Raw genomic sequence first — 15000 nt, forward strand, 5'->3', positions numbered from 1 at the left:
GAGAGGTCGTAGGTCTTCGGGACGTAGATTTACGACCTGAACGAGTCCTTTTTACGACCTCGGAGACTTGGTCGTATTTCAAACGTTCGACAGAAAGGTAAACGTTTTGTTTCAGGTTCGCAAAAGACGCGCTGGGTGGCGCATGAGGAGGCCAGCGGATCTTGGTCTCTTGACCTCATAGACCCCGTCTTTATGGGATACTGTTTCTTGTGTCACAAGGGTCATTTCATCACTTAATGAAATCATCTTGCATCCAATAATTATTTATCTTATTTTGTCTGTTGATTTATTTGTTTGTTTATTTATTTATTTTGTATTTGTTTTATCATGTTTTATGTTCATCTTTTATTTTTATCCTATTTTATTCTGTTCTTAGTTATCTTATCCTATTTGGTTTTATCTTATTTTATTTTATTCATTTATTCTTTATTTGTATTCCTCTTGGCAGCTGTCCAAAGGAAACACCTCGGAGCCCTGGGTGTAGTACTTACAAGTGAAACAACCGCTGTAGTACTTACGAGTGAAACCGAATGTCCGTATGCGTGCGGCATTTTTTTTTTTTTTTTGTCTGCAGTGTCTGTCGATAATTTTCACGTAGATGAATAAAATCGCCTGACGGCAACCAAAATGTAGAGAAGAAAGGGACTATTCGACACTAAAGGGCCTATCATACCCACAAGTATCCCTTTAGGTTATCGTAATTCGTTTTATTTTCATCGTAACAACTGCTCTCATTGTTGGCGCTCAGCCGAAGGAAACCTGACCCGCGTTGACTGGGCAGAGTACATAACACACCTATGCAACATTGTCATCACCATTGCTGGAGTCCTTGTCACCACCATCATTATCACCACTCAATCATCATCACCGTCACTGCCCACATCACAATCATCATCGGAACCTCTTTGCCATCACTGACATCATTATTGACAACACCATCACTATGGTGATATCACCATAATCATTGACATCGTGAGCGCCATCAATAGTGATGTCATGATTTCATCATTACTGAACACAATTACGGTCACCTCTTCTTTCCCCACATCACTGTCACCACACCAACACCTTCAACACCTTACATCTTCCAACACCTGCCTTTTGTCATCATCACTGACAACACGGAAATTACCATAACAGTTGTCAGAGACAAAAAAAAAAGATCATCACAACTCCAATCTATCACCACAGCTATCGCCATCATCACTCAAACATCACCTTATCGCCAAAGGCATCATCACGGCCAATACCTGTGTCATCACGGTGTCTCCACAATACGGACGAGTTACATAGTGTAAGCTAATAACTGTCCCGTATCTGCAATAACTGTTAGGGAGGCATTTAGGGGTAGTTATTCCGCCCCTCTGGGACCCTAACTGCGAGTTACTGTCTTAATTTAGACCCACCCTGAATCTATGAGCTCTGATTTGATCTTTTGCATTTCCCGTCGTGTCCGTTCCATTGTCTTTCGTCCGCCCGGGACTCGCGCTTCGCGCCGTATCGTTCACAAAATGTTTTTCTTTTTTTCTTCTTCTTCTCTCTCTTTTTTTTTTTTTTTTCTTTTTTCGTCCACTCGATTGTCCACGGCTAGTGTGGATTCGTTGCAAGAGCGTGTGTAGCTATTGGTAACAGCAGTTTCAGGGCCGGATAGTCCATATTCGATTAAGGGGAAGGTAGTGGTTGGGAAGCGTTTGGGGCCCAGTGAACGAAAATAAAAGAAATCCTATTAAACCCTGTTGGTGTACATCAGTGCGAGCGACTAAATAACGGCTTAACACCAAAGCTAATAGGCGGCGACACATTTTGCCTCCTCGTTCCTCTTTATCTCGTGTTCTGAGGGGAAGGGGGGCCAAAGAGGGTGAAGGCAGTCCATGTCAATGTGGGGGGACTGTAGGAGAGGGGACAAAGTGCAGCAAAGAGGGGAACTCAGAGTGGATGTAGTGGGAAAGTGGGATTGAGCTTGGCAGGGACCTCTGGAGGCTACAAGCAGACAGAGAGAGGAGAGGCAGGAGGTAAAGGAGGACTGAGGAGAGCCTTTGGATTTGTTACAAATTAACTACAAGGTTGACCAAGACTTGCGGTGTTTGCTGGTCGGATAAAGGATGTTATCCTCCTGTAGGTTGGGTTAATTATCCGCACGAGGACGGAACGTAAAACATGGACAAGATTCGGTGCTTGAGGAGGGTCGTTTTATACGGAGGTGCGTATAAAATGTGGGAGTGAGTCGAGGAGATAAGGTGGAGTGGAGGAACGTGTGGAGGTGGAATGTGGAGTGAGTTTGTGGAATAGGGAGTCCGGAAGGAAATCGTGAATTATGACGCATGGAAGGAGTTGTGAAGATAAATGCAGAGAAGTATGCCCCCGTTTACTTAAGGCTGGCGGAAACCTTCCTTGACGTCGTTGAACAGTTGGTTCCTAATGACCAAATGTTGAAATCTAGAGCATAGTTTCTGAAATTTGTCTTCGTAGGAAGCTGTTTATTCTGTTAGGATTGTGGATGTGATTTTTGTTCTTTGGTATACGTCTTCCAAGATGAAAAGAAATTATAGATCATTGAACAGAGTAAAGATAGTGTGCAGCATCACTGTCGAAAAGATGGAGTATTGTGGACGTAGGTGAGGTAATCTGAACAATGATCAAAGAATGAAAAATGAAGAACGAAGCTTCAAGAATGTAGTAATACCGCGGACACTCAAACCCAAGGTATGAGGGAACTTTGCAAAGATATCTTTCGTTGTTGAGTATGTAGCATGTTCCCTTATACAGCAGTTATCTTACAATTAAAGTGAATGTTGGCAAAATCTTTTTAACTAAACAGTAAATGAAGACAGTAGTACACTGGGATGAGAAGCGTGATTTAAGAAGTGTACAAGCATACAGTGTACGTATAATAAGCATAACGTGTACGTATAATGTGCCTAAAGGAATGTGCACTTAGAAATGAAGTGTGTGTGCGTGTGCGTGTGCGTGTGTGTGTGTGTTTGTGTGTGTGTGTGTGTGTGTGTGTGTGTGTGTGTGTGTGTGTGTATGAATTGAGCCTGAAGTGTGTGTGTGTGTGTGTGTGTGCGTGTGTGTGTGTTTGTGTGTGTGTGTGTGTATGGACTGAGCCGTGCTGAGACGTTTAGGTCAAAGGTCAAGTTATATCGGAGACAAACATCTGGAGAGAAAAAGCAACACTAGGTCACGATAATTGGTCAAGGGATGACCATTTAAGAGCCAATGACTGGACACCGAAAGAGAGGAGAGTCATTCATCGATCTATAAGACTAAGAACCACTAATGAAAATGAGGTTTGGTGACTGCGCAAGGACCCTGAGACTGCAACCAGGATTTATCCTTAGAAAATGTAATAAATGCCTTCATTAGTGTAGAGACTGAACGTGATGAATCACATGGAAAATGGAAAGTAGGTATTCGCTGTGCCCCAGTGTAACCCCAACTCTCCTGTGGGGCTTGTCAGCGCCGAGGCTGGGGCGTGGTGTCGGAATAGCTCTGGATTAGGATCAGGAAGGGCGAGCGAGGCAGCTGGCGAACCCCCCTTTCCCTTAATAGGTCGGAAGTTATGAATGCAAATTGAAAGAGAATGATGCCCGATTGGGGGGAAGTGTAGTAAGACGGAAAGGGCAATAATGTCAGAGAAAGATATGGAAGTAGTTTAGCGGTACATATTTGAGTAGAAGAGTGAGTAGAAGAGGAGTTGGAGAGAGACGAGATAGAAGATGAGTGCAGAGCGGTGCAGAAAAGGTGTTAAAGGAAGTAGTTGATGCTTTGTTAGTTTGTAATATGGTGGAAGAGATTGTGGGTGTGGATATAAGAATGATAAACAATCCGAAACAGAGTTGTTCTGATTGTCAAGTAGCTGAGGTGCGACTGGTGTTCCCCAAGGTACATGTCTGGGTCACTTTAATATTTCTTGTTCAAGAATTTCAAAGTAAACTGCCATACAGTTCTATTAAAATTGATTCGAGTAAGTGTAAAGTAATACATAGAAATAACTGTAATGATAAATTTTATTACAAGAATGTGTGTGTGTGTGTGTGTGTGTGTGTGTGTGTGTGTGTGTGTGTGTGTGTGTGTGTGTGTGTGTGTGTGTGTTAAGTGTGTCTGTATGCGTTTTTATATTTGTTTATCTGGATGTATTTTTCCTGGATACCTTACAACAACTACATTCAATCAGACCCAACCGATACTGTCAATCCATCTCACACCTCGCTCACCAAGACCATCAAAGAAGAGAAAGGTTTCAGGAGACGACGAGGAGGAGTAGGAGGAAGCACAGAGGAAACATATGTGGAGAGAGTAATGAAAATAAGCCGCTCTAAGTCCCGAGGAACGAAGACGAATGCTCTCGCCCTGTACAGGTGATGGAAGACCTCAGGGCGAGGAAGAGGCGGAGGAAGGAATTGAAACAAACGGAGTGGAGGGGCCTCTCACGAGTGGGGAGGCGAACGGTCATCGGTAACGAGTATTGTTGTAGTAGATATAGTCTGTTCATTATAGCCAGACAACTTTTCGATGTTATCCTACTGTTTCATGGTAAAGCATAGAAATGAAAAGGTAACCTACTACGAAGATGATCTACAACTTAAGATACATCTTCATCTTACTGCTTCATGAAAAAACTAAGACTTTAAAAAGAATTTCGAGACTACACTACATTTGTTTAGTAATGTATCTTTATGATTTTTTGTCCTTATTTTGCCTTAGTTTTCTGTCACATAGCCGTAAGTGCAAATAGAGATAATGAAGAGGAGGAATGAGCATTCAGTCGTGGTGACTCACGGAGCTCAAAAAAGATGAACCTTTGACCCAAAATTCCTTCCACAAAACTCGACCTCACCAGGTTAAATCTTGGATCAAGAAAGAGACGTCGTAATAGATAGAACTAAATCGTCTGACATTAACCAGAATTAGTTGTATAAAGCACACCACCATAACAAAGAGGACGAAGAGGTCAAATGGGCGTGAGACGAAGAATCCATTTGGGTCGACACATTAACCCATTCAACTCCGATGACAAGATGTCTTGTCATTTGGTCAAATAAAACAAAAAATCATAAAACACCAAAATGTTTGATCAAACACCAGAAAAATATGACGTCAGCCCTCGCTTCGCTGCGAGCGAAGCGAGGACTGACGTCATATTTTTCTGGTGTTTGATCAAACATTTTGGTGTTTTATGATTTTTTGTTTTATTTGACCAAATGACAAGACATCTTGTCATCGGAGTTGAATGGGTTAAAAGAGAAGAATTCAGTAAACGAATGTAGATTTAGAGACGATTTTATTTCTTCGTTTGTGAAGAACAAATTCGTTTAGTACTCAACACTAAGTCACTCACTCACACACTCACTCCGCTGGATCTTGAACCTCAGGTAGTTTCTGGTCCGCCAACGGTAATCCTCTCCATGCCCTTCGGTCCTGTGCTGCTTCCATCCAGATTGGTTTATTTATTCCTACTCTGTCCAACTCCGCATCCACACCGTCCGTACTCAACACTAAGTCACTCATCTAAATTACTCACCTGAGCTGGGTGCAGGAAAGCTCTGAGGAATCCAAAGGTGAGCCGCGACATTGAAATTCGACTCATCAACAAAACCTGCGAAAAAGAAAAAAAGTTCAACAAAACTCAAAACACAAAAAGCACACAAGCAACAGCCACGATGCGTGTACTCGTGCTCTCAAAAAGATAAACAGAGATGCACATACATAGATATGCACGCATGCAAACACACACACACACACACACACACACACACACACACACACACACACACACACACGTATACACGTACATGCATGCACACGTATGCATATATGCAAACACATGGGTCAGGGTTGAGTGTCCAGGGGATGAACAGAACAGGGAGAGTGACAGACGATGACGCTTGAAAGAGATGTTTGGATGTTCATGATTGTCAGTGCCTTCAGTATTGAAAGTGTCCGGCGCAATGATTAGATTAGATATTATTCTCTGTATTTTTCTTCTTTTTTATTATTGTGAGGTTTTCATTGAATATTTTGCCGTCTCTTGTGTTTCTGTTGTCAGGCTATGTATGGAATAAATTTTCATTCGTTCCTCGTTTATGTTGCTGCGTATTTTTGACATTGCACGTACACATGCACACACACACACGACTCGATGGCTCGGTTGGTAGAGTCCCCGACTGTCACTACGGTGGTCCGAGTTCGAATCCTGCCCAGGGTTGAAATTATTTCAGTATCGCTGCGCTTCGAGTCGTTACTCCAACTCGCGTGGGCGGGGAGTTGGGTGCTTGTGTGCGTGTAAGGTCACAGCATTACCCCATAGATCGGTCATATGAGCTCTGAGCTCTCTTCCGAGAGGGAAATAGCTGTCGATCACGAGTCTAGCACGTGATCCAAAGATCAAAGTTAATATAAACACACTCACACACACACACACACACACACACACACACACACACACACACACACACACACATATACACACACACACACACACACACACACACACACACACACACACACACACACACACACACACACACACACACACATATATATATATATATATATAGAGAGAGAGAGAGAGAGAGAGAGAGAGAGAGAGAGAGAGAGAGAGAGAGAGAGAGAGAGAGAGACGGGGGGGGAAGGGGACCTTTTGGTCCTTGCCCGAGTTCAAATCTCACCTGTTCCCACGTCTTGGTTTTGACTCACGTAGCCCAGGATGTCTCTCACGTTGAACTTGGTCCTCTCGCCGTCCCTACTGAATAAGAAGAACAAAAAGAACAAGAACAAGAAGTTCAACTCTCAGTTCAAAAGTTCACAAGGAGAAACGATTAACATCAACATGTATAAAATCCTATTTATCATCATGAAGGTCATTATCGCCTACTGAAGAAATTATTCTTTCAAGTAATTTGTTGGAAAAAATACAGAGTAATATCAACACATAATCATATATTATTTTGAAGTTCACTAAACGATAATAAAGAAATTCAAGTTTTGGTAATTATTCAGACGAGTAATTAATAGTAATATCAACATCTAATGACCATATATTACCATCAAGCTCACACATATGAACTTTTTCCAGTAATCATACAGATGAATTATTACCAGTAATAACGTCATATTAAGACCATATATTACCATTACTGCAAAAGAAATTAATATTTTGGTCAGTAATTATTCATATGTTATGATCAACACCAACATGTAAATATAATACACTATAACCTACTCTACGCATTTACATCAATATATATAAAAGATATTTCCATTCATCAATAAATTATTTTATCGACATTCATCTATATTTTTAATCCTACCTCCACCACAATTTTCCCTTCCACCCACTTCACCCACTCCACCTACTCCACCCACTCCACCTACTCCACCTTTGTAGGGAGGGCTTGCCACCTCTACCGTGTTAAAGGTATCCTTTCCCCCTCTCCTCCCCCCTCCCCCTCCCACTCCCACTTCCATGATAATATCTCCCTCCCCCCCACTCCCTCCTTGTCCTTAATCCCTCCACCCATTCCCGGCTATACCTCCTCCCACCTCCACCCTCCCTTTTCACTACCCCCACCCTCCACCACCCCTCACCTCCTCCACTTCTCACCTCCACTTCCTATACTTCCACCTCTTCCTACCTCCATTCCCACCTGTGCAACCTCCACTTCCAGCTTGACCTCCACCGTCTCCAGTTCCACCCTCTCCACCCTCACCACTCCCACCTCCACCTACACCTCCACTTCCAGCCTCACCAACTCCACCTCCCCTATCTCCTCTCCCCCCTCTATATCTCTCCACTCTCTCACCCTCCACTTTCACCTGTATCTCCCCCCAACTCCTCCATTTCCTCTCCCACCTCGCCCACATCCACTTCCCCCTCCTCTTTTTCCCTCTCCGATTACCTCTTTTTACACGTCGACAGAGGGCCTCTCTTTCTCAGGACCTGTAACCTTAATTCCTTCATCTTAGCACGCTTCACTTGTGCTACCCAATGTATAGAAGAACAACTAAGTTCCTTCTTATGTACAGAAACGGGTTCAATCGCCTCTTATTTACAGAAAAATATTCATTCCTTTCAATATCTGATATTTTCTAATTGGGCGTGATATTGCCCGTTTGGATAGAAGCCCTTGTGAATCGTTGGTAACAAAATGCAACCCTTTCTTATGTACAGGAATGTACTTGCTCCCTTCTTATGCACGGAAATATTATTTACTCTTCATGTACAGCTGGCTTCAGCTGTAAGTACTTCAGTAGCCAGCGTCTTTTGCGAAGTCGCTTCAGGCGTATTTCTTTACCTCGGATATTTACGACCAAGCTTACGAGGTCGTAAAGGACTCCTTTATGTCGTAAATCTACGAGCCGGATATGTATACGCCGCCCTTAGCTCCCTCGAAAGACATCAGTCACTGTGGTACTTACAAGTGGAAACAGCTGTACAAGTTATGCCAACACCCGATACATCCTTTCTTCTTGTTCCTGTCCGGCTGTCTCATTCTCCCCGGGCATAACCCCAAATCGTTCTCCTTTTCCCGTCTCTATGAACACCAACACCTTTAGAACCCCATAATCCTTCCCCGCCCCCACCAGGTCTTCCGTCCTCAGTCACCCCTCGACCTTCTTTCATCCAGCGTATATAGTCACACGATCTCCGCTGAAGAGAAGACTCGTTCTCTAGGTACTCAATATCTTGCTATCCATCACTTTATGTCTCTTTAAATATTTGCCAGTTTCGCTTTCTATGTGTGGTCACGTACTGTCGCAGCACAGACTACTCTTGGTTTGGTTTTGTGTACCGAGTGGTCAGTAATTTCGTCATTTCTTTGTAAATGTGTTTTCGCATTTGCCCACCATCCATGTACTTTCCTTACTATAGATAGAATTGGTTCTTAGAGTCTATCTCTCAATTTATGATTACTCCCTGATATTTTGTTTGTAGTTTTTGGCTGTTCGTCTCTTATTATGTACTCGTCATTCAGTAGTTTGACTTCTTTCCGTCATACTGATTATTTCTATTTTTTCCAACCTTCTGATAAGATATGTGACTATATATATATTATCATCTGTTACTCCATCAAAGTGATATGCGCTAAGAACAGAACTAGCTCTTTCACTGTTCCCTGTGGTACTACGTTCGTCACCTTCATTTCCCTAAAGTACTTCCTCCTGATTATGGTTCTCTGTTTCCCAATCAAGACGTCACTCACCCAGCCCAGTATTTTCCACAGAATACCCCTTTTCATTCCCAGCTTCCAAAGGAACACCTTCACAAATTTGATAAATCAAATCGAAAAGTACTATCAATTTTGGAAAACGCCATAATAAGATACACGTTCTGTATCATTGATATGGATGCGAAGCTTACTACATTCAAAAGAAGACAAGTGAGCAGTGCGGCTACCCAAGCGAAAAGATACGCCTTTGTAATTGGCCTATCAAGGATTTCTGCAAGAAGATTACTAGCATTGGACGCATTCACTACCTTGAAGCTGTCCACAGACGATTCTCAAACAGTGTCAAGAGAGGAGTGCGTCGCTACTAAGCCCAAGAAGACTACTATTCATGCGGTACCTTGTCGAAGGCTTTTTTGAAGTCTAGATACGCACACTCTACTCAGTCATCCTTACACAATGTCTATAATTCTATCAAAAAACCCTAAGAGGCTAAATACACATGATTAGGCCACTCTGAAACCAAGCTAGTTTTCTAACATTAATTAATTTCCCCACAAGTGTTAAGGCTAGTGGTCATTATTTCTAGTGGTTTGCAGAAAACGTTTGTAAGAGAAACCGGTCAATAGTTCGATGAGTCTCCTTTGTTTCCTCTTTTTAGAAAAGGGGAAACGATGTTCACCAATTTCAGCTCTGTTGGGAAGAATTTCGGAAAGTTTCTGGGCAAGAGTAACAGCTCGTCTTATGTTCTATAAACACACACAATACATGTAGTTCTCCTCGCCTCTGCCTTGAGGATCTTAATTCTATTTTCTTCCCTCGATAGCTATCACAACAGTGATATCACTGCCCTATCACTAATGTTAATACCCTTATTTCTCTTAACTTTCCTACACTTTCTGAAAGGTCTTCATCCTGCGTGAATACTTTGTGACGGAAACAACACTAGGACCCTTCTAGTGGTGATTCTGTGAAGTGGACGTGGAAAAGAATCATCTCCCTTTCAAAACCTACCAACACCTTCACCTCCATCTGGAAGTGCGACCTAAGGAGCCTGCACTCGATCCCCGGACTGGGCACGAGGTCTCTCTCTTTCTACTTCGACTAACCTCCCCTCCCCCTCATTTTATCGAATAAGAAGAGCTGAGAACGGGCGACTTCCTCTCAGCGCCTCTTGTAGACCGAAAGATTAGAAGTAGACCCACACTGGTACATCACAGACAATACTAGAAAAACCCGAGAATCTTCAGACAATACTAGAAAAACCCGAGAATCTTGGCTACTAGTTACTATGAGTTACTAAGGCCTTGCGACCTTTAACATAAATTACTTTGGTCATATTTTCTCTTTTGTATGACAGTCCCTCTTTTGCTATAGGGACCAATGAAGACTGCCTCCATGCCTGAAGGATGGACGGCGTAGAGGAACGCCTCCCCACAGCCCATCTCCAGACTCCATCAATAGTTCCACTTCTATACTGGGGTACCACCTCAAGCGGCTGGCACTCGTTCCCCGGATTCTTCAGATCTAGATGACTTTCTACAACAAGAGAATAGCTAGCAGATGTCACCTGCTCCCTTAGTCCTTCTTTTCTCCTTCCCTCCTCCTCCTCCTCCTATTCCTTCTCTTCCCCCCTCTCCTCCTCTTCCTCCTTCTCCTCCTCTTCTCCTTCTCTTCCTCTTCTCCTTCTCTTCCTCCTCCTCATCCTCGCACTCCTATCACCGGTGACAAAGAAACGACCCTACAGTCTCACAATACAACATCCCAACCTCCCTCCTCGGAGAGATATATAGGATGGTTTAAGGACAACTGCCGGGTATCGTAGGGCCGCGGGGTTTGAAAAAGGCGAGGCAACAATTGACTAAATGATTGTGTAAGTTTATATATTTACGAAGGTATGTATGATAATGTGCATACAAGTGCATGTAATGCAATGTATGTGTGTGTATATGTGGAAGTACAGGATGTTTATATGAATCTATATCTTTTAAACATTAGCTCCCCTTGACTAATTTCAGTTGTTTATATTCATTTATGACAAATAGTTGATGACAGTGCTTAAATATAACCAAGTATGCCATGGAGTACACTCAAAGAAATCATAAAAAGTAAACAAGAAAGAAGGAGAGAAAGAAGAATGAAATGGAGACGAAAGAAAAGGAAAAAAAGAGAAGAAAGAAAGTAGGAAAGAATAAGAAAAAATAAATGAAAGAAAAGAAAAGAAAAGAAAGAAGGAAAGGCAGAAAGAAAGAAAGGAAGAAAAAGAATGAAGTAGGGAAGGAAAGAAAGAAAGAGAAGATAAACATACGAACTATAACCTGGCTGCTGAAGAGAGCTCCCACGGGATTGGTCGGCTCCAGCGAGGGGATCAAAGGAAACATATGGTTGGACAGGACCCAGATGACGCTGTCCTATTGGCCAGGAGAGGTGGGCGGAGCCTTGAACACGGCCACTCCTGAATGCCCTTGAGAGAAGCTGAGGACGCAAGAAGCTTCCTCCTCTGGATTGAAAGGCAAGGCGAAGGTGGTCGACGGATATAAGACCCTCTTTGCAATGGTAATGCGACGCTTAGAGGGCCCAGTGTATAGCTTCTCATGTAGGATATACACAATCCTCCTTTTAAGAGCGAGAAGAGAAGGACATGGTGAGGGGAATGAATGCACATTTAAGCTGTTACCTTGACCGAAGTGCTTATAGCCAAACCGCGCGCTGGATCTCTGTCACCTTCCATGCCGAACCCCGTCTACTCTGCCTCGATCGGCATAATAGGGATATTAAGCCTTTTGGCTACACGGGGAACTGTCCCCGGCTGAATAAAATCGCCTGGCAGCAGGTAGAACATGATATGTATAAGACGTCTACAGCTGTAGGATGATTCAGGTCTCGTTATATTTACTCTCCAATGTATCCGCTTGGATTTTTTTTTCCAAAGCATCAGGGATATAGAGAAAATGTGTATGTGTCTGTGTGTGTGTGTGTGTGTGTGTGTGTGTGTGTGTGTGTGTGTGTGTGTGTGTGTGTGTGTGTGTGCGTGCGCGCGTGTGTGTGCGTGCGCGCGTGTGTGTGCGTGCGCGCGTGTGTGTGCGTGCGCGCGTGTGTGTGCGTGCATTTATGCATGTGTGCGTATGTTTGTGTGTGTGTATGTGTGCGTACGTGTGTACATGTGTATGTCATATACATAGACATGTGACATGTACATGTACATAAGTATAGCTGCACATAGGAATGTATATATATATATATATATATATATATATATTTATTATGTATATATATATATATATATATATATGTATATATATATATATATATATATGTATATTTATATGTATATATATTGACGCCTAACAGGAGTCTGGTAAAGTGTAAAGAATATATATATATATATATATATATATATGTATGTATATATATTGACGCCTAACAGGAGTCTGGTAAAGAGTAAGGAATATATATATATATATATATATATATATATATATATATATATATATATATATATATATATATATATAATATTGACGCCTGACAAGAGTCTGGTAAAAAGTAAAGGATGAATATATTCATGTATATATATATATATATATATATATATATATATATATATATATATATATATATATATATATATAGGTATACATATATATACATAGGTATACATATATATATATATATATATATATATATATATATATATATAAATATATAGGTATATATATATATATAATGTATATATATATATATATATATATATATATATATATATATATGGTTAGGTTTAAAGTTAGGTTTAAAGTTAGGTGGGGTATGGTTAGGTTAGGGATTATTCACGAATCCCTATTAGGTTTTTACAGATAGACCCCTATAACCATATATATTCTGAAACCTTATAACCCAAGGTATTTGGATAACTAACTTTTATTTGTATCTACTATGATAAAGTAGTAGCCTCTGTCTGTCTGTTTGTTCACGAACTCCCCCAAACCATATATATTCAACATAACCCAGGCTGCTTGGATAAGTATATCTTATTTCCAAAGGGCGTCTCCCTCCTCAAATTGATTTTTTTACTTTCTTAACATTCTATTTTTGCTACATTTTCCATTGAATTATATTGATACGTGTAACTTTTCTCTGCAAATTCTATCAAAATTAAAATTATCATCATTTGCCCGCAGCAACGAGCGGGTAATTTGGCTAGTATATGTATATATGTATATATTTATATATGTATACATGTATATATGTATATATGTATATATGTATATATATATACTATATATATATAATATACATAATATATATGTATACATGAATATATGTATACAGGTAGTTCTCGTTTTGTGCGTGTTCTGTTTGTGCGAATTCGCTAAGATGCGACATTAAAAATATTATAATTAATTAAAATTGTGCGATCTGTTCGCTAAGATGCGATTTGCCCCAACCGCATTTCAAACAGTGCGCCAGATACGTAGTTCCACTGCCTGCCGACAGGCGGCCGCTCCCGCTCCCAGTTCAATGTTTACAGCCCTCTCGTGTGTTTGCAGTCACAGCCAGTCCAGCCAGTTTACTCATTCGTCAAAATGGCCCCAAAACGTCCTTCATCTTCTCCTGGAACCAGCAGCGGTGTTTGGAAAAAACTGTGTCCTCAGTTTGTTCATTCCTTCGAAGACTTCAATGTGGACGACATCGTTTCGAAGGCAAACAAGGACACAATCAGCTATGCCCAGGATTTAGGCCTTGATGAAGTGGAAGAAGAGGACATTGATCAACTGCTTCAGTCACACAGACAAGAATTGAGCAATGAAGACCTGCTGGACATCGAAGAAGAGAACAAGAGGGAAAGAGAAGAAGCAGAAGCGACGGCAGCGGCAGACAAGGCTGAGGGAGGACGGACGCTCACTGCCACTGTTATCAGTGAAGCATTAGGAAAAATAAAAGAAGGTTTTGCCATGCTGGAAGAACACGACCCCAATGTTGAACGAAGCACCACAATCACAAGAAAGTGTATGGACACACTTTTCTGCTACACTCAAATGCAGACTGAATTTCAAAAGAAAAACCGCCAGACCACCATGCTGGAGTTTTTCAATAAACCGCCTGTGCAACCAGTGACAGAAGAGGAAGAGGAAGTGGATGACCCTGAAGCTATAGGAGAGGAAGTGGAAGAGGAAGTGGATGTGCCAGAGGAGGTGGACAGCACAGACGAAGATGGCGAGTGACTGTGAGGGACTGTGAGAAGTGAGGGAGCATCGTGTTGAGTGTTAATGGGTGCTTTATTTACACTTTATTTACACATTAGTGTTACTTATAGGTTTAGAACGATACATTTTTAGAACATGTTCACTTTATTAGTCAAATAAATGTGTTTTTCGTTCAAAAAATGGAAGTTTTTTTGGGCCAAAACCCGCATCCCCCCTATTATCCATTGTTTCTTATGGGGAAAATATGTTTTTTTTTTTTTTTTGCGATTTCAGTTTGTGCGAAGCCTGTAGGAACCCATATCTCGCACAAAACGAGAACTACCTCTACATAATATATATATATACTATATATATATTATATATATAATATATATAATATACATATACATACATACACATATGCATATACATATACATACACATACACATACACACGTACATATAAATGTACTTATATACATCTACATTGATAATTACTTCATGCTATAAACATACTGAAGCAATTAATATTCCTCAAGTCCAACCTGATGCTCATAAGTTGTGGAGTTTGCTGAAGGGTGCAGAACCGATAACCCTTAAAGCAAACACAACGTCAGCTTAAAACCATCAAACTGACGAAAGGAAGA

The 15000-nt window shown here is 41.3% G+C and overlaps 1 protein-coding gene across 4 annotated transcripts in view; it reads right to left on the reverse strand.

The window, feature by feature from the left end:
* The window catches only part of LOC143035099 (uncharacterized), a 51313-nt gene that overhangs the window by 22345 nt on the left and 13968 nt on the right, over nt 1-15000 (reverse strand). For 3 of the 4 annotated variants that reach the window (XM_076201659.1, XM_076201656.1, XM_076201657.1), the window contains exons 3-4: nt 6672-6748; nt 5525-5599 (exon numbers count right to left, since the gene is read on the reverse strand). In XM_076201659.1, the coding sequence (XP_076057774.1) occupies nt 5525-5599; nt 6672-6748 (152 nt within the window). The remainder of the gene's footprint in view (nt 1-5524; nt 5600-6671; nt 6749-15000) is intronic. The other variant, XM_076201658.1, reaches the window with a different exon arrangement.

The sequence above is a fragment of the Oratosquilla oratoria genome, chromosome 18, assembly GCF_046742065.1.
Source record: "Oratosquilla oratoria isolate Oo_2021 chromosome 18, ASM4674206v1, whole genome shotgun sequence".
NCBI lineage: Eukaryota > Metazoa > Arthropoda > Malacostraca > Stomatopoda > Squillidae > Oratosquilla > Oratosquilla oratoria.